We start from the raw sequence: 24,634 nt of genomic DNA, 5'->3' as shown, positions 1-24,634 counted from the left end.
ACCTTAGCAGAATGGCAGAAAAGTCTTTTTATTTTTCTTTTGTATTTTTGGCTTCACGACAATGAAAGTTAGGGCAAAGTCTTTGCGTTTAAGTGATCTAATCGTAAATTATTTTAAACAATTAAACAAACACATTGTATTTAGTATTAAATTTAAATGTGAAACTATTAGCACCAAAATATTATGATCTACTTTATCCAAAAAAAAAAAAAAAAAAAAAAAAAATAGAAAAATAGGAAAATAGAGAAAATGAAGACTTATAGCTGCTCATCCTTGTAAGTACCTTTGACATTTAGCTAATTGTTTTCTTTTTTTTTTTTTTTTGTTTTTTTTTTTTATAATTTTATAGGAATTATTTTGAAAATAAAGTCATGTATATATATATATATATATATTCGATTAAAGAAATTAATCCGAAGACTATTACAATGATTCTATGAAAAACTTTTAGATTTTATGATTTTTTACTGCGGTAATAATATCTGCTTGATGTCCTTTGAAGGGAATTTAGCAAAGTCGGTTGGCAAGAAACGATGACCATGATTATAAGCATAAACGTCCCAGATATGTTGAGAGAGTTTCGAACTCTCCTTAAGCACGAGATCTTTTGACGTTTTGCTGTTAAGCGAGATATAGGCTAAGATCCAAGAATTTTTCAAACGATGGACATCGGCAGAAAGTTTTGCGAGGCGTTGTTTCGTTACCGGTGAAGAATGCAACTGAGGCAAATGCAAAGGCTGCAACTGACGAAGCGTATTTTTTAATGTACAGCTTTGCTGTGCCACTCGAAATTCTCGTTGCTGTTTCAGGCATTGATATAAACGTTCAATTTCCAGGAACGCTTCATGAGATGTCGTATTAAACGAGCGCGTATTCGTATCTAAACTTTGATGAAAACTTTTCTGTGTCTCTTCCAATTTACGCAGTCTCGCCTCATGGTTTTGCAAAGTTTGCAAAGTCTCGAGATGACGATTTTGCATTTCCTCTAACAACTCTTCCATTTGTGTCCCTAAACATTGCAGCAACTGTTCTTGTTCGTTGCTAATTTTTTGCAATTGCTTCTCAGCCATTTCTTTGCGTATTTGCAATTCTGAGTAATCGTTTTGTTTCGTCTTCATCACTTGCTTAAGCGATCGCATCTCTTTATCTTTCTCACTTAGCTGATGATGAAGAAATTTGATCTCGTCATAGTGTTTTTTAATCTCGTTCGCTTGCTGCAGTATGGTAATGTCGTTGGAGCGGACATAAACCGTATTCAAATTTGAGTTACGAGCTTTCTCGCCTTCCGCAATAAATCGTTGGAAATCATTTAATTGCTCTTGCATAAGTTGGACACAATTTTGGAAGAACATGACCGGATTATGTTCAAAATCTTCGGTTGCCATTCTACTGCAGTTTAATAAAATTATGCGCCATAGCCTTTCGTGATCGATGGCAATTTCGTTAGTTGTTTGATTTTTGGAAGCGGTGGCTATGTCTTTTGTCGCTTCACGGGCGGTCGAACTCAGAAAATTAATTAATTTGCTCAAGTGGTCGTTGCGCTCATTTAAACGTTGCATCTGCGTCCATTGCAATTTATGAAAGTCAAGCGAGTTTGTCGGTAGCTTCCTTTGCATTTGTTTTAATTGCTGTTTGAAGGTGCGTGCATGTTCCATAAGAAATTGCATACTGCAAAAGCTGTCGGTATGCTCATCGCCTAACTTGATGATCGTATACAAGAGGCCCGCATGCGTGTTAACGCAGTCTAAAGCCACATCGTATACCTCAATGAGGGCAATATACAAGCGTTGTTCGTCCAATAGTTCAGCTAGATTTTGGGTCGCAAACAAATTGGTAAGCAGAGAATTGAAGAAACCGACTGCTCTCTCCAAGCCCTCAACTTGGGTGTTCTCGTCCAATAAGCCTTTCTTTAATAAACGCAACAGTTCATCCAGTTGTTTCTCTTGAGTTTCCATTTCGCAACGGTATATTGCGGCGTGAGTGCAGATCTCGTAGTCGCAGTGATTTAAAGCGAATTCCAATTGCTGAAGCACCATACGCAGACTGCGTAACAGATATAAACATTTAGTGCGAAAAGCGAAACGATGTACAGAGAAACCTTCAAAGATGGCATCTCTGCCAAATTCGCAAGATGCTGGAAACTTTTCATGTATACCGGTACAAACGATATCCAGCTTTTCTATGCAACGCTGCATTAGCAATAAAACTAAAATTACATCGTATGCCCCGCCTCTTAGTAATAGCTCTTCGGGTAGAAAAGCCTTCAAATATTCTACATGCAGTTGAGACATCTTAAGCTCTACGCTGGACAATTGAAAATCTAAAGCTCGGCCGTAAGCTTTAGTGGAAGCAAATACTTGCTGGAAATCTATACCCGGTATGAATTCAGGATTTGATGAGATACTGCTCATATCTTCCGAAGTGGAAACGGTGGCTGTCGTGATAGCGGCTGGTGTCAGAGTTACTTGATCCTTTAGTTGATCGCGTTCGTTAAGTGATTTGACCAATGCTCGAAATTTCATTATTGTACAGTCTCGCTCGTAAACTGTTTCCAAAGCTACATCTTTCTCTTGCTGCAATGTACGTATTTGGGCATTCAATAAATCAACTTCTTCCCTCAAATCCCTCTCCAGATCTTGATTGCTTTCGATTAATTGTTCATGAATTTCTTCTAAAGCCTCTAATTCGACCACTTCTTCTTCCAATAAGCGTACCTTTTCTTCGAGTTCCAGTTTAGCGTTGGCCAATGTGGAAACCATCGTTTCAGCTCCTAATGCGGCATCAACTTGTTCCCGCAGATCGATAATATGCGATTCCATGACATCGCAACGTTTCGTCAGCATTTCTTTCGTTTTTTTCAGTTCAGCAATTTCCGAATTACGCGTGTCCAACTCTTTAACGGCTTTTAAAGCGTGTTGTTTCTCTTCAGTCAAAACATCCCTTAATTTGATAACAGTTTCTCGTAAACGCTGATTATATTGCTCCATTTTTCTCACCTCACCCAGCGTGGGCTGCGAGGGCTCCTCTTTTATATTTATTTGATTATCGACGCCGATAAGGAAGCGTTCGTTTTCCGCCTTAAGAATTTCAATATCTAAAGCTAGCTCTTCGTTCTGCTCTTGCGCTATTTCCAATTCAATTTGCAAGGTCTCAGCACGCTCCTCAGCCATTTCCTTATCCAAGGTCAATAGCTCAATATTTTCAGCCGCTTCATCTAATTCCTTTTGACATTTAATTTTTAATTCGTTACACTCGCGCAAATCTTGCCTCAATCTCTGCAATTCTCTTTGCAAGGAGGTCTGCTGATCTATAATTCTAACCTTAAATTCGAGCAGCTGTTTATTTTGCAAACGCAAACGTTCCATTTCCATTAATTTGCGTTTATCTTCCGATTTTTGCTGCTTCAATAAATCAATTTCATTATTCAGTTCATTGATTCTCGCTTCCAAATTTTTGTTATGCTGTTGCAGCTCTTGAAGACTTTGAGAACTAGTACTCAACACCATGCTATTGAATGTGGGAGAACGTAACGGCTGACCGGGAATAAATTGTGGTCGTAAAATCTCTAAGAAACCAGTTTCCACAAAGGCGGACCTTTTAGCGCAGCAGAAACTCTCTGAAGGACTCATTGAGGTCTTACTGCGTTTTGGAGCTAATGGTGGCGGTGGTCTTAACGCACCGCATGGACCAACAGTATTTAATAATGATAGCTGACTTGTTGACGGTAGCAATGATTTCACTTCTTTCGGTTGATTGATTTTGGTAGTTTTTAAGAGATTTGTGCAGCTGCCCAGTTTAGGTACCATTTTTGGTGTTGAGTCTACAATTGGCTTTGGTTTTACTTTTTCTTGCGAAGCAACCTCTACTTTTGGCTGCTCCTTTACTCTATCTACGTCATCGGTTTGCTCCTCCATTCTATCGGCTTCTATTACATTGGTTCGTTTCACTAAGAGTTGTGTTGGCCGCACGAATATTCCATAATTGGGGGCACATTTAAAATACGTTATACCACGTATGGTACCATTGTTTTTGCCACGTTCAACATTCAATACGACACCAATCCATTTGCCAGGGGCAAAATTTGTTAAACCTATATATGCGATGCGTCCCTCAAGTTGCCTGCCAGCGATTTGCACTTTTTGGCCAACTTTGAAGTTATGCTCACTCATTGTTGGCCACCAAGCAACTTGTGCTTATCCCATTAAATCAATCTTTTCGCTAAGTCTCTTTATAAACATATTATTTTACTTTTTATTCTTCTTGTTCTTCTTCTTCTAATTCTTCTTTTGTTATTGTTAATTAATAGAATTTATTTGTATTTAATTAACACTCTTTTTATAAAATTTCTCTTATTATTATTATTATTATTATTATTACTCATCAAATTTTCTTTACTTTACTGTACGTTTATGTTGCATACAAGGCGTTAGTTATTTCCGTAAAATGGCGTCCTTTTCTTCTTCGGTTTACTAGTATAGAGGAACAAAGCAGCGATAGTAACGTACGGTGGTAGTTGTAATACGTTTTCTGCATGCAAGCAAATTTTAAACAGTCCGACTTTACTGGCATACGATGGGTTAACTTTACGTAGGATTATAAGCAAAATACATGAAAAGCTTATGCGTTAAGCACAGCAAACGAATTTTAATTAAATCCGTTTATAAAATGTTATGATAAATTAAGATGAAAATCAAATAATGAGTGATAATAATTCCCAATCATTCGGCCGCATACTCTATATCATTAGTAATTAAGTGAAATATACCTTTAAGCCAGTAAAGGAAAGGAACAATGAAATTGACTTAAGCGTAACTTGAAAAAATGTTTATTAACGAAGCAATCCTCACGCATAAGCATAAATTTGATTCAATTGATTGCCGATTAACTTCAATGCAACGCGGAGGAAAAGATCACATGTATTTAACATGCATATAGATGTATATAGATAGTCTTCATGCTATTTGTATGCAATGCTCACAAATAATTTGTTGAAATGATAGATGATAGAAGCCTGAAAGCCTGAAAGCACTTCAAAAACAATTTCGCTTGAATCGATTTAAGCTTGTCCATCCGTTTGTCAATCTGTCTCTCTGTCCATCCGTCCGTCTTGCTTTTCATGTGCTCAATCTGCAGGCCGCAACTTTTGCAATTCAATAAAATTCGCCAAGGACCAATGCAACAAATAATTTTTCGATCATTGCCCCTACACAACCTTAATAACAAAGTTATTCGATGATTGATTGCACGCTATTGCTATACTTGTTAACTAAATAATATATGATAACTTTTCAGAGTCATTATGTCTATGATAGCATGGTGAATAGATGTGCCTGTAGATGGTCTCCGTTAAAGTAACGAAGTATGGCGTGAACGACATCCATCGGCATAACCGTTGCATAGAATTTTGGAAATTTAGGCAAGAAAACATCCATGTTTAGGTCTATAGATAGATAGATTTTTTTATTTTTTTTTGAAACTTTGCATATATATTATCTTGCTTATAAACGTTTGAATCGATTACCGGTTCATGCAGTCAATTATTAGTAAAAAGATTACAGTTAGCATTTTACCTTTATCTAGTGAATAAATATCGTATACGGGATTAAATAAAAACTTTTGCGCAACTTTCAACTTTCAGCAAAATTCTTTTAAGCTTTTCTTTTCACATTCTATGGTAGCCTAAAGACATACCTTTCAAATTGTATATATATATATAAGTAAAGGGCTTTCAATTTTTAGTTTAATTTTCAGATCAGATTTTTTACAGTAACCATGACGGCATTAGATTTTTCTGCCGAAAATTGCAACAATCAGGAAAATGAGACCAAGCAAGCTTCCTTACGATTTTTTCGATAAGAAAATACATGCATCCCGACCTAATAGTGATAGGTGTTTGAGAGATAACTTGTATGTGCGTCAAGTGATGATGTATTCTTCCCATTGTTGAGAAATCTATCTATCTAACATGTTTGGCTATGGATGAACAGTTTGAGAAATTTAAAATTTCGTAAAAACTTTGCTTAAACTCAAAGTTCGGTAATTCAATTTAATTCAAAGGGATTTTTTTTTTCTTTTAATTTCACTTAAATCACTTTTCTTCTATGTTCGCGATAAGTTGGTGTCGGTGCGAAATATTTGCGTTTAGGTTAAGGTTTTACGGTTTGTTGGGTTATCCTAAACAAAATGGATGCCATCACGTTAACGAAACGCAAAAAAGAATTTAAAGTTATCATCAAATCGTTGATGTGAAACTTTTCTCTTTTGCACAATAAATATTTCAAATAATAATTATAACGCAAATAATTAAAAAATATAAATAAATAAATAAATATACATATATATATATTTATATGTATATTATAATATTATATGTACAAACATGTGTACGTGTGTGTGTTGCAATATTTACCTTCTTATTATTATTATTTTTTTTTTTGCAAACAAAAAAAAAACAGAGTCAATTATGAAACAAAAAAAATACATTTATAAAAATATTTTTCATATTTTTACGCAAAAAGAATTCTAAAAAAAATTATTTATAAAATCTCTTTGCGTCCTTTTTAAGAGTAATTTTTTTTTTTCTTTTTGATATGTTGTTATATGAATGATTTCGTAAACTACATCCTTTTAACAATGTTTTTTAATTTTTTTTTTTTTTGTAGTTTTTCTTTAAAAAAAATCTGTTTTTTTTTCTCTCTTGTGATTGTTAAGTTTTGTTTTTTTTTTTATTCATTTATTCATTTATTTATTTATTTTTTTTTTTTTTAAATTTTCAACTCAATACTGCGCACAATCTTTCATTATATGCTCTCCTTACGATATTCACGTTGCGTTGTGTTATAAAAAGTTTTCCCAGAAGTTTTCCCATTTTCCCATTAAGAGCTTAACATATTTACTCTATTCTGGTATACGAATGTTTCAATTGTTGTTTCGCTATTGCTTTAGTGTTTGTTTACGCAGTTATCATTGAACTTTTTTCCTTTAATATTTTCCACGATTTCTTGACAGTTAGTGTTGCAGAGCGGTTAAGAATATTTTCTTCGTTTTTTTATTTTTTTGCGATTTTTTGTTTGGCTTAAGGAAAAGGAAACTAAACATTTCTGTTTTTTTATTCAAAATTTTACAACTCGTCACGTTATAGATGTATATATGTATATGTACCGCTGGTTTGTAATGTTTTTGGTACGACTTACTTTTTACTACTACGGCTGCTGCGTGTTTCTAAAAAATTATTTTTTAAAAAGATCATTTTTTTTTTTTTTTGTTCTTTGCTGCTCTTTAAAAAAAGAAAGAAAACACACATAAATAACATACGCACATTGTGCGAATGCTTGGAATATATAAACAGACAGAAGAAAACAATAACAACAATAACAACAACAACAACAATAGCAATAACAGGGATAAAATACACGTTTAAAATCAAACCTTAAAAGGTAGAAAACAAAAATCGTAACCCGACACAGTTTCCCCCTTTGTCGACGACGACGAATGAAGGGGTGAATCAAAGTAAATGACGGCCTTTGTTTTTTTTTTTTTTTTTTTTTTTTTTTTTTAGAGAGAGAAAACCGAAAAAAACAACAAGATTGTAAAAAATCATAACTAACACATATATACATGCCACTCAAATACATAACATCAAAAGGATAAAATCGGTGGAAAAGGTTATAGACGGCTTTGTATCCATCATCTGTCGTCACATCATCCACAATAATATATAAATTTTTTTCAAGAGATTCAGGCATGGAGCTATACTTCTCTTAATCGCGGGGACTAGCCAAATATATGATAAAATCGGAGCAAAAAGATTACAGACGGCTTCGTATCCCGCATCATCTATAACAATATACGAATTTTTTTCAAGAGATTCAGGCACGGAGGACTAGCCTAATATGTGCAAAGCACACAAATGCACCTGAGAAACAAGGGTCTACAGAAGCCGAAATTACAGCTTCAGAAATTTGTCCATAAAAAAAAAAAGCGAATGTTTTTCTCCAATTGCTTCTTATCGCCAGTCGAAAAAGTTTGAAAATCTGACCACAAATTCGGAAAAAACTGATCATTTTCATCTACATCTATATCGTAAATTTTGCCTTAAAAGCAGTAGAGCTTATATAGTTCAAGTTTGATGCGAGGCGTTGCAAATTGGTTCTTATTAAAATTGAATTTAAAAATTAGTTTCAACTACCTCAACTTTTACGCCCATTTGTAGGGACAGCGACGAGAAAAATGCTGTCAAAAGCCGTGTACAAATTCTGTCTTTTATTGAAGGTTCGAATAGAACTCTATTGCAAGATCTGATCTCTGATCTTACGGATAAGTAAAAGTATCGCTTTTATTGGGCTCAATACCGTAATGTTAAGAAATTCACACTAAAGCCTGACTCCTTAAGAACAAAGTTCATGCGAAAAATTGCTAAAAATAGGCTTTCGATTATCAAGCAAATAAATATCTTCATTTAAGAGATTGCTTTCATCTTACGGATAATTAAGATGTGAAAAGGTCCTGACTTAATTTGATCAGAAGGTGACTTAAGTCCTTTTAAATAATACTTAGGGCCATTCTTCTCATGAATTTGTATTCTTAAGAGTGATTTCTTCGTCGATTTCATTACCCGAGCCGAATGCATTTTCCTAGTCCGCCTTAGACTGAATATGACTTGATTCACTATCGAACTGAACCAACCCAAATACGTTTCTTGTAATGTCTCTCTTTTTGTCGGCCAGATTTTTTCCGACTGTGCTTTTTGTGAAAAATTAATGAACCCGTTGAGATTACGATTGACTGTTTTAGGAAAGACATGATTTCAAGAACTCGCTCTTCTTTCCTAGCCGGCGAGGTCAAGATTATATTTAAGCCTACTTACCTTAATTTCTTTAACTATTTCTATACATTTTGTTTATCATTCTAACTGCAGACCACCTTTACTTATACTTGAGACCTACAGGCGCGTCTTATCTAGTTATGCGGCGCCTTTTTACATGAAATATATAGAAAATAAATGAATTTCTTCTGAATGTTGTTGTGTGCGTTACAAACGATATAAAAAACTTAATGTAGTTAAACTTAATGTTAGTTAAAGTAAAACAACCCTATTCGCACTTTAAATTACAAATTAAATTCATCATCAATAATAACCATAACAACAACAACAACAACAACAACGATAACAACAACAATGATAGCTACAGAGTAAGCAGCAGCAGCATTAGAAGTAAAAGGTTTGTGTTTTTTATAAAGTGAAAAAAAAGCGAAAAATGGGTTGCAGCCTATTGTAAAATATCTGGCTTAACATGTATGCAGTATGTATGTGTTCGCTTACACAAGCTCTACTACGAAAATTTATTCAAACAATTATCCAAGAAACACAAAATTTAAAACTTATTTATTTCGCATATGAATAATTCCGCGCGTGTACGCGTAAGCGTGAGTGTAAGTATATATATATATATATTTATATATATATATATATATATTTATATATATATATATATATATAGATATATTATACCCTTTTAGCTTAAGCATTATGTTTGGTTTCATGTGTCCGTGTGTGTACGTTTTTTTCAATTTTAAGCTCCCGCTCTCTTATGTTTGCTGATATCTGCGTAGTTGTGTGCTTTAACTTGCATATTGCACAACTCACACATGTCCTTCCACAACAATAACGGTTCTTACGCTGCTGCTTTCGTTTTTGCATAAAAAGTAAAATCGAAGCAACATATCAAACAAATCCTTACCTAATGTGTTTTGATTTTCATTGTCTGTACGCTTTCGCTTCATGCTACAGATGGATGACATGATTTTTCAAGAGAGATATTTCAAACGATTATCCCTATATATTTCAAAGTAATACAAGCAAACAATAAATTGTGTCTTGAACGGCCTTTTCTTCTTCTTCTTTTTTTTTGGTATTTTTCATTATAAAGATTTGATGCAAATATCATCTTGGAATGTGACAACTAGTCGGTGCTTTGGACTTTTCCAAAAAATAAAAAAAGGAAGAAATAACAAAGAAATAATATAGTAAAGGTGGGACAGACATACACAAGCTCTCTACGTTCTTGTCTTCTGTCCCTGAAATTATTCGTGGAGAAAGTTAATATATTCGTAGCCTTGAACCTATGACCCCTTGCTTGCTTGCAAAAGCTTTACTTGACTCTTCATTACATGACAAAGCGCGAAGCCCTTTCGCAGTTCCATTTCAACGTCCACAGTCGATATGCTTCCGGCTCTAATGCACTTTCACAGTAATTGCTTTCAACTCGCCACACGGTATTACCTCTTCTTCTTCTCTTTCTCTTCTTCTTCTTCTTCTTCATCTTTTTTCGTACAATTTCTTAGTTACAGTTACGTTAAGCTCTTCGATGTCCCATTTATGGGACTTCTTCGGGCTAAAATTCATCCAAGGAACAGCAAATTTCATAATTTAACCGGTACCCGAAAAGTAAAGATAACGCCGTGACCGAAATCAAGCTGCTTCCATTTTCATTAAATCGCTAGATATCGCCTTGTCCCGATGAAAGACAATGTGTTTTCTTTATGCATCGTCTGGTCTCCAGTGGTCGACTGGCATTTTGTGTAATACGTGCCGCTTAGCTCTACGCGATCAAAGTTTTCTAAAGCGCACGCATAGCAGATTTGAATACGAAGTTGTCAGTACAAATTTCAACTTCACGGGTTTGCTATTGAGGGCTCTTTTGATACGCCCGTCATGCGGTGCTCCACGGTGGAAGCTGAATTTTAGTATACCCAAGTCCCATCGGCGTTTATCAAATTATCCAGTAAATTATGCCATACGCACTAAAAATTGACTCGGTACCATCGACTCTTTTCTTCTTTTGCTCATTAGATAGCAACTCGGTCACCGCATTTACCCACTTTTCGAGTTAATGCAGCCGCAAGTGTGAAATGTGCAATCGTTGCTGCTCGGTTAGCAGTAGCGGGAATATACGTAACGAAAACAGATGAACTCTGTATAGTTTGACCCAGCGACAGTATCCACGGTAATGGCAGCATACGCAAAACAGGGTAAAACCTCATCGGCGAAAATGAATGGTGAACGAAATGTAAAGCTAACTGCCAGCGACCGGCGGGGGTCCTATACAGCTAGCATTCATGGAAGAGCCACAATTGTGAAGCGTTTCCCAACGAAAGGCAAAGCTAAATCGCGTAAGAAATACTTCGACGATCATAAAACCTGGACACTCGACGATTTGAAGAATGTGATAGGATCGGATGAATCATCGTTCGTCGCCTACGATCTGGGCAGCTTGCTTGCTTGCTATAATCAAGCTTAGAGAAGGCCCAAGGCATTCAATTGCTGCTCCCGTTCACATTATTGGCCCTGGAAGCTCTTATTACGTTTAGCATATCGCTGCCTGCACATATAGTTAGAGAAGTGCAGTCTTCGTCTGAGGAACAGTAGAATATCATCGAACATCTTCCCCGATCAGCATAATGGCCAGACCTCAGCCTAGTTCAACCATTACATGGAATTTTAGATCAGAGTGTGAGGAACAGATTTGCATTTCCAATATCATTGGAACAACTGGCGGATGTTTTGGTACTAGAATTGAACAATATTCCCTTTAGGAATCTATTACGCGCAGCTTTGCAACTGCTTTACAAATCAATGATCTCCGCATTCTACATGTATGTGTTAGGTGTTCAAAAATCTCCCCTTTTGATCATCGATTATCTGATGGAATTGCGATTCATAATCAAAAATGCTACTCATACGCTCATGTGTTATTGGGACCACAAGATATGGACTAAAATGTTTATGTTATGCTAAACACAGGATGTACGTTAGAGATATGTAGGAAATTAGTTAAGGGACATCGAAAATTCGCTCCAGGGCGTATATAGACTATTTATTTATTTTAATCAGACGAAATCGCTTTGATACGGCAGCTGGAAATGTTTTTTTTTTCCTCTCGTAAAGCCGTAACAAGCAGATTTCTAACTAGGTATGCGTCTTTCAACCCTACATTGATTGCTACATATATATATATATATATATATATATATATGTGTATATATATGTGTATATTTATAAAAAGGAAAAGGGGAAAATGCTTTGAGTATTGTTTTTTGTCAGAGAAAAAAAGGGTGAGCATAAAAATAAGCGATCGCGTTTTTATTTATTTATTCTTTTTTTTTTTATATTTATTTTTTTTTTTTAGACTCTACTCTCTAATCTGTCGTTTCACCTCGTTTTCGGTATTATTTGCTAAAACAAAAGCAACGACAGCATCACTATTGAGTACAATATGAATATATTTATATAAGCGCAACTGTGTATGGGTGCACACACGTAAATTGTATATATGCTTACATATATGTGTGCAAAGTTCGTTATCCCTTTAATTGAGGCGTAACTAAAGGAAAGATTGAAATTGCACAACTATGCTCTAATGTATACATACATACATAGACATTGCCAGCATTACTTTCGTAGTCGTTCTTTATATCCACTTTTCGGAAATCTGTTAATTTTGTCATTCGTTTCGCAACAATCATACGTCTCATGGCTGTCAGAACTTGGCAGAACTTTACCGGTTAGTGTACTAAGTACGCGCTTTAATCAACCGTCCGGTCCAATTTTTACGAAGATTTCTAAAGAAAAAAAAAAAATTAAAAAAATTAAAAAAATTACTTTTAATCATACAAGCTCTACTAGTCCAAGGAGGAAAGAAAAAAAGCTAAAGAAAAATGCAATGATTTGATAGCTATGATCCGGTTAAGCTCGGCTTAAATTCGACGCCAAGACTTTATTGGGAGTAAATTGAAGCCGTAACGTAAACTTTCTTAAATTAAACGCAAATCGTAGGAAATCATTTGAAAAAAACTTGGTCAACGATGGTAGTTAATTACGTTCTTAGGTGTAGTGGTGAGTGGACCCATAACAAACTTGTTCAATACACTTTCTGTAGAATATCGTCTGGGTTTCAAGAAAATTCTAAAGATTTTTTAAAATCGAGACGAAATTTTTCCTTCATTTTCTTTCCTCTCTTTCTACAATTTCACCTTTGCTTGGCTTCGCGCCTTTGTTCTACTCCGTCCTCTCTTTCTTGCTCTCCTCCTTTCCGAATATTTAGTATGCTATGAGCTTTAAATTACAATCGTAAGTTGATTCGGAAAAAAACAATAGATCTATGTCCTTGGAGGAGATGAACGATACTACCAAAGCTGGCTTACCTTTCGGGTGAAAAAACTTTCATTTACCTCTGGACAAATCTTTGCTTATATATATCCATTTGAGTAATATTTCCAGTTTGTATTCATTGGATTTAGCCGACGAACATTCTCTGCCCTCAACACAGAACATTGAATGAAATAAAGGATCAATAAATCGCATAACCAGCAGAGAACTTGCTTAGCCTAATTATAATATTTTAAGTCTACGCACACACTTGTAATGCAAGGTGAGTAAATTCCAAATACAAATTATCCGAAACTACTATTTGATCCGCAAAAATGTCAACTGGGAATGAATACAATCGAGACTTGGTCTAGGTATAGTACGCCAAGTATACCTACTTTCGCTTAAGGCATATAATACGCACGCTGTGTATGGGTCTGTGATAATTAATCTCAGGGTATCTTTCTCTTTGTAGACACCGTTAATATCGGGGAATACTTTCTTAACAAGTCATCAAAAATCTTAACTTTCGCTTCTCCATATTTATGTCTCACGGACTTTTTAACTCTAAAATGATGCGTGGACTTAGTAAGTCTTTGTCTTAGTTGACAGCATGGGCATTGGCCTATGGACTTGGGTTTCACTCTCAATTATAATAGTAAAGGTTTCGATGAATGCCGATGATTATATAGAATTTTTTTGATTTAGATACGATTTAGAAAATTAGAAGATAAGTTTATCGGAAACCTAGCTATGTAGATTAACTGAGAGATATACTTGACCCGTTTAAATCTGAATAATCAATATATTCTGTAAGGGCGGGCTGTCGTTCATACTTGCTTCCCTTAAAAAAATATTCTTAAAATTTCCTTCACATCAACTATCGATACGAGAAGATTATGTGGTTGATTCTTAAAAAGTTTTCCAACTTATTCTACACACGAACATATACTAATAATATCCAACGACGTACTATAAAGAATATGGTTTTGCTATTCAGATTCACACATACAGAAAAGTTTAGAGAGTCTGTCTGCCTTGGTTTGATTATGAATTTTTCAGCTTTCTCTGCCGAGACGTTATCAGTTAAAAACCACAGATCTCTACTTAGCATACATGTACATTGCTTTGCATAGGCAGTATTTATATATACGCCAATGTGGCCATCCTCAGGTGTACTTCCAGTGCTTGTGATGAGCAAAACTCAATAAGGTCTCGGACTTTATCGCATTCAGATTTTTACAGTTATCTTCATAACGTATTATTTGTAAAGACTTTTGGCATTTCATTGAAAATGGATTTGAAGAAGCATTGAAAGTGATAGCGAAATATCAGACCGTCAAGGATGGAATTTGTAGAAATCCAACTTTAACAGTTTATCGATTTGAGCTAAATGCGCTAAACATTGTCTGGTCGCATCACACTGCAACGAGCCTTCATCGGCAAAGTGAAATGGTTCGACCTGTCACGGTCACCTCGACTCAACGGAGGTGTGAATGCCTGACGGCTATCGTATGCATTTTTTACGTTACCATGCAATGATATTTTCCATTTAGCAAAGGTTGTTAAGGCTTGAAAATATGCTTCAGAGAAAGCAGAGATTATACGGGTATATATATCCGATTAACTGTATTAAAGGACGATCGGACTAAAATATATTTTGCTCAATTGGTGAACTAAATCAAGTTTAAAAATTTGCTAAATTCATATTCCGGGAGCGATTTTGGACTTTGCCGTTCTGTTCGCTATTCAAGCTTTCGTCAACTACAAACGGTATTCGTTCCAGCACTATAGACAAAGGGCTCAATACCTAAAAATTATTAATAATTAAGTAGGTCATAACATTCATGGACGCTTGATAAAATTATCACGGGTCCAGTGTCAGATTATTAGTTGGATGAATCGAGTTCGGGGGCAAATAGTAGAAAATCATTATAGAATGGAACTTATTTTGTTAATTAACGCAGTTTTGTTTGCCAAATATTTTTCATATTGAACTTTAGTTAGCTTTCGTGCTGTTGAGTGTTTCCCGTTTTGCAAACTTCGAAATCAACTTTGGTGCCAACAGATTAAAGCACCGTGGCAATGATGCAAACATCCTTTCCTTTGGTGATGCTAATGTAGAAGCATCAGCGCTTGATGTCTTGGGCATGGGATAGAACGTGCATGCGAAGTGTTCGAAAAAAGTAGTCAAAGGTTTAGGTTTTTTAACCTAATCGATGTATTAACCAAAGGCATATAGCCAGCTAAGATGAGGCTGGAGCTTCGAAATCTTGCCTGGCAGCATTCACTCACGTACAGATGCCAGAATATCATCGGCCGCGAAAATACATACAACACACTTTACGAATGTCGAGGTAAAATGGTCTATGCCACGTATATCTGATACCCATGCTATTATTGAACACATATAAAAGACGCGTATGTCCATCTATCAAACCCTGATTAAGATTTCTTGGTTTTCTCGGCGTTTCGGTTCTTTAAAGTTGGCTGTCTATCTCACGAGGCATTGACTCTGCTGATGTCCTCCAAGTCTTGATTGGTGACATAACGTAAAAGCTATTAACCTGAGAAAGAAGTTGAAAAGATATGGAAACTTGGAGATGTGAATTATGAAAGCTGTGGTGCTCTTGTTGTGTTTCAATTGCACACTGAAGCTGTTGTTGTAAAAACAACTGTTTTTTTTTTTGGAAAGATTTAAATCCACGCCTGCCTATCTTGCTTAAAGGAGCGAGGGGTCATCACGAATGCATTATTGTTTCGAAAACCCTAATACCACGCAAAACTTTACCGCTCTTTAACTAACTTTTTCAGGTTCAACTATTTCATCATCATCATCATCATCATCGTCACCATCATGCTGCATCATCATTATGCTCAATGAAATCATCCCTCTAGGGGGCTTAATACCATCAAGCATTCCTCTTGTTATTGCTGCTGTTGCTGGCTGTAAAAAACGCACGTACCGTAAATAATGATAAGGTTTGGCGCGAAAATATTTTTATTTGTGTTTTTTTTTTCGTATTATTGCCCAAATTTTTATGTTCTTTTTACCCTTAATAAGGGAAACTCTACATACACACATTTGTACATGTGTGCACGGGTATGTGTATAGATTTGTGCTAATAAAATTCTCGAGTTTCATTAAAAAATAAAAATCATTGAAAAATTGAAGAGGAGAAAAGATTGCAAGATCACTAAATCATTAAAAGACTGCACAGTGTCCCAAAGGGCACAGAGTATAAAACCTTTTCGTTTGATTATTTGTGCAATAAAAAAAAAAAAAAAAAAAAAACAAAGCTATGCAAGGATGTAAAGCAATGCATATATATGTTTGTTACTTTCTAGTGGTGTAAGTTTGGTCCTTAAATATTGCATTTCCACGTTATATTACGTTGTGTTATCAAAAATTACCTAACCTAACATTAACAACATACGATTTCGAGAAATACATTTATATACATTTATATATTACGATTTTGCAAATTACTTTATGCATCTTACAAGTAATTTTCATAAGACGATGAGAGTAGTCTTCAATGGCTCCTTTGATAATAAAGGCTTGTCAATTGACAATTCTATCAAGTCAAAACTATTGACGTAAGATGACAAGCATTCTTCCTTTTCTGCTTTACATCGCTGCAATCGTCATATTAATTTTGTCGAAAGACCAATGATTTCTGCTTGGTTTGTGTCCAAAACATCAAGTTTGCAACACTTGACAGCGGAAATATTCCATTATTATTCTTTGTTCTTGCCTTTGTTCAAATATTCAATATATTCAAATGTACATATATGCATAAGATCAAGTGGCAAATGTTTTCATTTCTGTTGTACTGGCACTGTCTTTTTATAGATATGATCTCTCTTTCTCCAACCTTAGTTATAGCCAGTACATTGCCATTATAAAAATTATTTTGTGAGCTTAAACCATCCAAGATAAAAACCTAATTTTTGATATGCCTTAAAACGCATACAACTATCAAATGATTTGCTCAGCCTTTGACAAGGAAAAAAATATATGTGCATTATGGTCGGTAGATGGCGCTCAAACACAAAATGTTTATGCTTGTGGTTCTTGCCTACGGTAAACACTAAACACTTTTCAGCTAAAGCTCAAGTCCAAAAGGAAAGTCGCAATTGTGAGCGGAATCCGATAAGAAAAATTCTTTCATTGAAAACTGGCAACGCTTTAGTCAACTTTTGAAGAAAAGTTCAATTTGTTTAGGAAAAGCTAAAGCATTAGAAACGACTAACAGCTTAGACATTACCCTTTTGTTACTTTTATTGCTTCTGTTACTATTTCTTGCCGGTGTATATATTGTTGTTCCATTCCATTATTCCGTTTCTATTTGGTTTTTGGCTAAAGTTCCTGTTGATTTGTATGCAAAATCGCATGCGGCAATAAAATCAAGCAGAGTTTTCTTTGAGAATGTAAACATATAACAAAATTTAAAATTCTTATTGAAAAAATGACTTAAAAATACGAGAGTTCTTTAATACAGCACTTTGTCGATTTCATCACATCCATTTTTGTCCCTTTTACATGTGTGTCATCATAAATTTTTGATATCTTTACTAGTTTCAAAATCAAATAAATAAAAGAAACAAAACAACCGACAATACGATTCGATTAAATGTAATCGCTTTAAAGAGTATTCATTGGAATGGTCTCAATTTAAGTGCTCTCACTTTGCACGTATTGCACCTTTTTTTTACTTCGCAACAAACCGTAACTTAGCAAATACATTTTTAGCAAAGATACGACCCTTGAGAAAAATATGGGTTACCTTGACGGGCTATCTAAATTTCGGTAATTTGTTTGGATAATAGATATATAAAAGTTTTTTCGTTCGCTAGGTTTACCATACCTCAAGGCTTCACATCGTATACACTTTGTTAAAAGCAATCGAAAGTAAATCCATGGAGGTAATTAGGCAAGAAAAATTTTACTTTCGTATTCGTTTTCCGTTAACTTTTGGAGGCTAGCTTTCAGCGACCTGATTATCCCCAATTTCTTCTTTAATAAAAAATAGGATAAGATATTTTTTATTCCCTTATATAGGTTGATCACCATAGGCGGATTACATAAAGAAAGACTAAAAACCGCTTTCGCTTGAAAAGCGTTAAAGACAAACAGACAGAAGTGATAAAAAACAAATATCTTGTTGTCTTTTGCTTAATATGGGGCGGGATTTGTGTTTTTCAAAAAATCTTCAGTTAAAATCGAAATTTGTTCATATCTAAACGAATATATTTAGTTTTCAAAGAATGAATATTCATCTGAAACCTGAATGAGGTTTACATTCATCTAACACTTAGGCCCGTTTACCAAAAAAAATAAAATCGATTATATTCATTTATTAGGACCCTATACGAGAAACTGGGTCAATGTAAATACAAATAGATTTTTCTGCCGACTTATGAATGGCGCATAAAATTTATTTCGTCAAACACATGCAGAAAAATTCGCATTATAATAAACACTTGTGTGCACACATAAATTCAAATTCCAAATTCTTCTTGTTTCGTTTTTTCAATTGGAAGAAATCTTCCAATTAAATTTACGTTTCAATTAGAATGTAATTGGAACTTATGAAAGTTGGATGTTGTCTTGACTAAAGGACATAAACTTATCTAATTCGAAGTTTAATTTTTTTTGAAAACGTCCCCTACCTCATCGTTTCTGTTATACTATATACGATGTCTGGTACGTAACGGTCATTCTTTAATATCTAAAGTATAGTATAAGTGCGTGCATATGTACACGTTGAATTCGATTATCTGGTCAGCCTCTTAACTAAACGAAGATGGACTTTTATATTTTGCAATATGTAGAGCAACATCTGCTGTAAAAGTTTTGAATAAAATTTATTTGAATTTTACTGTGATTATGATTCCAAACATTGTATATATATTTTTGATAAATTAATTAATGTTTCACTCCCCATCCTTTTTTTTATATGATAAGCACTTAAAAGTAAAAGTAAGCGGAACATTATTGCACATAATTGTTTGGCTAATGGGCCGAGAGAAACAACTTTTTTGAATTTTTCTTAACGACAATCGAAACAATTAGGAATTAGTTGTTAGTGTACGCGACTTACGGAAGGACGAATATGGGTAAGTCTCTTTCCCCCATATCGTGTATTTGTATAAAAACATTTATACTCGCAAAGGGGACACGCCTATAATATAAGATAAACCAAAGTATGCCTCTACTTTTAAAAGGAACAAAAAATCGATTATTTGTTTATTACTCATCAGCTACTACCACACACAACGATAAGAATTTCGCAGCGTATTCTATACGTAACCCTGCAGCACCTACAGAAAAATTGAAGAAAATATGGTCGTCTCAGTCAATATTACAAAGAGTATCGCAGTTCCGATTTTGTTCTCTTTTTGGCTTTCTTTCCTTTTTTTTCTGATAAAGGCAGTGCAAGGCAGTAGAAGATTTGATGCCATAGCCGAATATAAATTGTTCGCTTATGTACTAGACTTCCCCAAAATTTTGATATATACCAAGTTAGCCGCTTAATTTCAGACAACCAGAAATACGCTAACGATTCTTATAAGTCCCATATTATAAATTGACATAGATCCCAAGTCGAATTAATTGTGTACATCTCCTCAAGCATTCGTTTTTGAGCATTGAGCAAAGCCCAAAGTCCTGCTGTGATCTATTCTTAGCTTTGGCCCAAATGCCAGTAAGGGCCAATTGACCGGCTCACAAACGCATTTGGGAAGAAGGAATTTTTCGTAATATATTTGCCGGCAGTTCAAGAGCGGTAGACAAAGAGCTATTGAACACTTGGGTAAACTCTAGTTATCAAGATCCCCCAAAAGCTTGACGATGAACCGCTGTCTACGCTTCTTTTAATTTTCGGCAATAATTTTAAGATTTTTTGTTTGAAAAAATGTCTTCAAAGCACCTTATAGAAATGCATAGAAACGGTGCTTTGACCTTGAAGGCAATTTCTCGGGATATATTTGAATTGGCTATGGGAATGATTCTAAACAGATTAGCATGGCATAAGTTGAAAAGATTTAGCTCAACATCTGATTGGGATTGTGGATTGATTGTTGTTCAGAATAAGTCAGTATTGTCTTCTGCTGTTAACTCTCTACTATTTGGGAAATAAATTTTCGCCTATATTGCTGACCGTGAAACCACGGAATGAGATCAATTAACATTTCCAACTTTTATAGTTAGCTCTCTCATAATAAGATAAGTAAGTTAAATAGCCAAAGGCATTAATTAAAAGTTTAGATTCCGTAGAGAGCGAGCAGAGGTGGCCGAACTATTGTAAAAGACAATGCATGAAAATGTAAATTTCATAAATTTCATTTTTCTTCTACAAACTGGGTGACTAATATATGTTACTCTATACCACTATAATACTAAGTGGTTGCGTATTTACACAAGAGAAAAGAAAAACAAATTTGCAAATAAGAAAAAACAGCTTAAAACAAACGAAACGAAAGCGAGTGGAGAAGTCAGCTGATAAATGAGAGAATAGTATGAAATTATATATGTACTTTTGGATTTGTCGTACATTTGCCTATTATTGGAATATACACGAAAATTGTAAATATAATGGGTTAAACAGAAGTGCTTATTGCTTACGAATAGTACGAGAGCGAATTAAATAGTATGAGTTCCCAAGAGCTTTTGATTTTTCTGTTAACTTTCAGAAGTGGCGCTACCACACTAGCTACTTTATCAAAGGAAATGAATTGCGTATTCTTGAAATAAGGAAATGTCCATCTAAATTCTGCTGCTTTGCTTTTTCGATCATTGTGGGGTATGAGTCGTTCGTGTTTGAAAACCCTACAAATTGACAGACTTCGATTTGCAAGCAAAAGCAAGCAGGACGTTGACTAATTGGAAGGATTATGTGTGAAAGGATTGTGCAGTTTGTTTTAAAAAGAATCATCTTTGAGAATAACGCTAAAGACCGCATTTTTCAAAAATTTGCGATTTGTCTACAAACTTCAAATATGTTAAAAAATTGAGTTTCAATGTGAAGGTAATTTTGCGTCGCTTGTTATCTGCTTAAAATGTAAATTTAATCCCTAAGTAATCGACATTAAAAATTTGTGCTTATTTTCTCTTTGTTTTCAAAAAAACTATTTTCCTGAAAATCAATACTATTATAATATGATACTACAAATAGTACAAATAATAATGCAAAACGATTGCTGTGGTTGACTGGGATATATGGGATGCATTCGTTTTATATATTAATTCGTTGTATCGAAAGAAGGGAAAAGTTAAAGTAATAAATAAAGAGAGAGTGGTTATAAAAAAGAGATCAAGTACGAAAGAAATTTTTATCTGGTTGGAGAGAGATTGTATACCTTTATTTGCCGTACAGAAAAAAAAAACACCTTAAATACTCATGGTAGCTTTGAAACACTTGGAGCACGCTCTCTTCTATGGCTTATCAGTATGATTTTCTCATTAAGCTATCGAAAAAAATTTGTGCTTTTGCTTCTCTTTATATCAGTTCAAAATTTCTCGCTCACACTCTGAAAAGTCACTGAGTGGTTTTTCCATTTTCTTTTTTATTGAATACTCTTACTAAATGAGATGCAAATGAAAACAATTTATACAAAAAAAAAAAAAAAAAATGATTGAGAGGAGATTTACTCAGGTATAGCTGACATTGTATTGTAAAATTTTGTTTGCTCTTTTACTCTGAGAGAAAACATTCTCTATTGAAAATAATGAAATATATTTGAAATATATTTACTCTGATTTCTTGCAACTGACAAGTCAGAAATTTTGGATGTTTTTTTTCTCAAAAAAGACCTCCATATAAACAATTGCGATAGTAGTTTTTAACGTTATTAACGTGTTTTTTCATTTTTTTTTTTTCTTAATTTTTTTAAAGAACTGAAATTAAAAGACAAAGTTTTCTGTGCCGAAAAATTTAATTTCGAAGTGATATTTTTTAAGAATAAATTTGTGATACTTGCATAAATGATATTGTAGTTATCACCGGCAAATTTCTCGAACTCGAAGAAAAAATTTTTAAAATATGAAAATGGAAATTTTAGCGGTACAACAATTATATCGTCCATCTGATTTTACCAGTTTAGGTTCAAATAAAGTAAAAGGTAAGTGGCTTAGTGGATTTCTTTCGACAGCAGTTGCTCTATTTTTCACCGGCCGATTTTAAAAAGTCTCCTCTTGTTTAATTAAATATTGCCTTTGACTTCAACTGAAAGTGCTGATGGACAAATACCGGTTCAGGTCATTTGCAATAAATCGAGATATAAGAGTAATTGTGAAATTGTGCGACCGTGTTGTGAAATTATATGACATGATCGTTTCCAAATCGAACAAAAGAAAAGTATTCAAAATAGTTAATATTTATTAGTCTTACATAAAAGTATTAAAAATCAATTAATGAAATAGAAATGATTGTGCGATTTTTCTCTCTCTTCCGTCATAAGAAAGAAGAAAACGTTATGTTAAAGCTTAGCATGGGTTTGTCAAAAGAAACAAAAAAAAAAAAGAAGAAAAATGTTTGGTTGTTGTCAAGCGTTCATACTCTATCATATATACGAAAATATATTTGTTCAAGTTAATGATGAGTGTTTTAATGACCTCTAACAACTAAGCAAATAATAAACGCAGCCAGCTGAACATATGCGCTACTTAAAAAAAAAAAAAAAAAAAAAAATTGTACATATATATCCATATATACGTACGTACAAACACACACGCAAATATATCTTTTTTTTATATGCATGTGTATTTATATTTATGTGCATTTATAAGTAAAGCAATTGTGATACGTGCGTTTTCCCACAGAGCAAGCGTGCATTCTGTTCAGCTGTTATTATAGTCATTAGCTAAGAGTATGTCAACTTTGTTATCCCGTATGTAACATTGCGAAATGGATTTATTTTAGAATAATGATCTCATAAACAAAATATTTTCTTCTAATTCCCTTGGCAAAGCTATGGTGTCATCAGTCAGTTTTATATAGATCCCCGGTTTTCTAAAGGTCATAATCGATAGAACACTTTAATAAAATCCATATTTAGTTAGGTCACGCGCCTAAAAGCGATTTTTTTAATGACTCTATGGAAGGGAAACTAATCGAATCGATGCATTATATCTAGTCGACTAAAACACATGTGAGGCGGAAAGTCGAAATTTGTTCTTGATAATTCCAATTATTGCAAAAATTGTTTCTAAAACAAATCGAATGCAAATTTTAAACTTTGGTTATTTGGTTTTTTGATTTCTTTCAGATTGGTCCACAACAACATTGACACCACCGCTGACGGCAGCAACCAAAGCTGCTACAAATATACCCTATACACACAGTAATATAACTAATAGTATGAAAACTAGTATTAACATCAATCATAAAATGAATCGTACGGCGGAAGTTCTCAGTAAACACACGTCTCGCATACGGGCCACAACTACGATGAATGCTGCGAATGCTACGAGGAAGAAGGCCATAACATTCTATAACGGTAACGATTCAGATGCGGCGGCCGTTAACGAATTGTCATTGCGGTTGCTAAGTGAATTGAAATCGGCGAAATCTCGTCATCTTTCCTGTACGGAAGTTTCGCTACCTTGTGATTTGACAACTCGTATAGCGGCTGAAATATTATGTCTTTCCGAACGTGAGCCTTGCGGTTTAAGGGGATGCACGATTTATATTGAATTTGAAGATGAACCGAATAATTCGCGACGCATAGCTTCGCTTAAATTGGACATGGAGACAGTTTCAACATTTGAATTATATTTAACGTTGCGTCAGGATCATCGTGGCTGGGCTGCACTATTACCGCATTTTATGAAAAGTCTTTCGCGTACCATAACAATAAGCCCTGAATTTACTGTGACCAAAAATAAGCTTTATTCCCCGTTAGGAAACAATAATTATAGTTATAACGCTTCGAAATCGATATCGACACGTATCGCTTAAGTATTTTATTTTGTTATTGTATAATTAAAATTGGGGAAAGAGAGAAATGGTGAAAAAATTCTTTGGCCTTTCCAAATACATTTCATGAATTTATTTTTTAATATAATTGCTTAAAATCCTTTCGATAAGTTACAAGGAGAAACTCTTGAAATAATGTGATACTGGTTTAAGATTCTAAGTTTATCATAAAATTGTATTCAAATTTAATTTCATTTTTATTCGTTTTTATAGTTTAATTTTTTATTTATTTATTTTTTATATTTTTTTATTTTTTTATTATTATTATTATTATTATTTTTTTTTTTTTTTGTATATATCTCTGCGGTTTCCTCATGTATTTACAATCATTTCAAATTAATAGATATGGCAGAGAAAACTCGTATTGTTAGGGCCGCAATAGAAGAGTAGAGAAGACTACGGCTATTATGAATTCGAGATATAATTTTGATGCTCTTCTTTAATTAAATACGATGTACGCAACAAATTTTAAGTTTAAACGAGCATCAATTCTAAATGTCACGAT

General features: G+C 34.2%; 2 protein-coding genes across 2 annotated transcripts; one reads left to right on the top strand and one right to left on the bottom strand.

Moving 5' to 3' along the window:
• Positions 1–355: 355 nt before the first annotated feature.
• LOC119631925 (dynactin subunit 1) lies at positions 356–4,299 on the bottom strand. Its single transcript, XM_038024513.1, has one exon. It carries the CDS (start codon positions 4,167–4,169, stop codon positions 465–467), a length of 3,705 nt encoding a protein of 1,234 aa, XP_037880441.1. The 5' UTR covers positions 4,170–4,299; the 3' UTR covers positions 356–464.
• A 17,667-nt stretch (positions 4,300–21,966) lies between these two features.
• On the top strand, positions 21,967–24,344 carry LOC119631926 (protein scylla-like). The gene is made up of 2 exons (XM_038024514.1): positions 21,967–22,273; positions 23,420–24,344. Exons 1-2 carry the CDS (start codon positions 22,195–22,197, stop codon positions 24,109–24,111), a joined length of 771 nt encoding a protein of 256 aa, XP_037880442.1. The 5' UTR covers positions 21,967–22,194; the 3' UTR covers positions 24,112–24,344.
• The last annotated feature ends 290 nt before the right edge of the window (positions 24,345–24,634 follow it).

The sequence above is a fragment of the Glossina fuscipes genome, unplaced genomic scaffold, assembly GCF_014805625.2.
Source record: "Glossina fuscipes isolate IAEA_lab_2018 unplaced genomic scaffold, Yale_Gfus_2 1, whole genome shotgun sequence".
Classification (NCBI taxonomy): domain Eukaryota; kingdom Metazoa; phylum Arthropoda; class Insecta; order Diptera; family Glossinidae; genus Glossina; species Glossina fuscipes.
Note: the sequence above shows the minus strand (reverse complement) of the source record. Positions and strands in the feature narration are given on the sequence as shown.

What these genes read in the sequence shown, in the direction of transcription:
- LOC119631926 (XM_038024514.1), top strand. Translation starts at nt 22,195, where the DNA reads ATGAAAATGGAAATTTTAGCGGTACAACAATTATATCGTCCATCTGAT. An exon ending in AGGTTCAAATAAAGTAAAAG is followed by an intron (nt 22,274 to 23,419) that starts GTAAGTGGCTTA and finishes GATTTCTTTCAG; the next exon opens with ATTGGTCCACAACAACATTG.
- LOC119631925 (XM_038024513.1), bottom strand. Translation starts at nt 4,169, where the DNA reads ATGAGTGAGCATAACTTCAAAGTTGGCCAAAAAGTGCAAATCGCTGGC.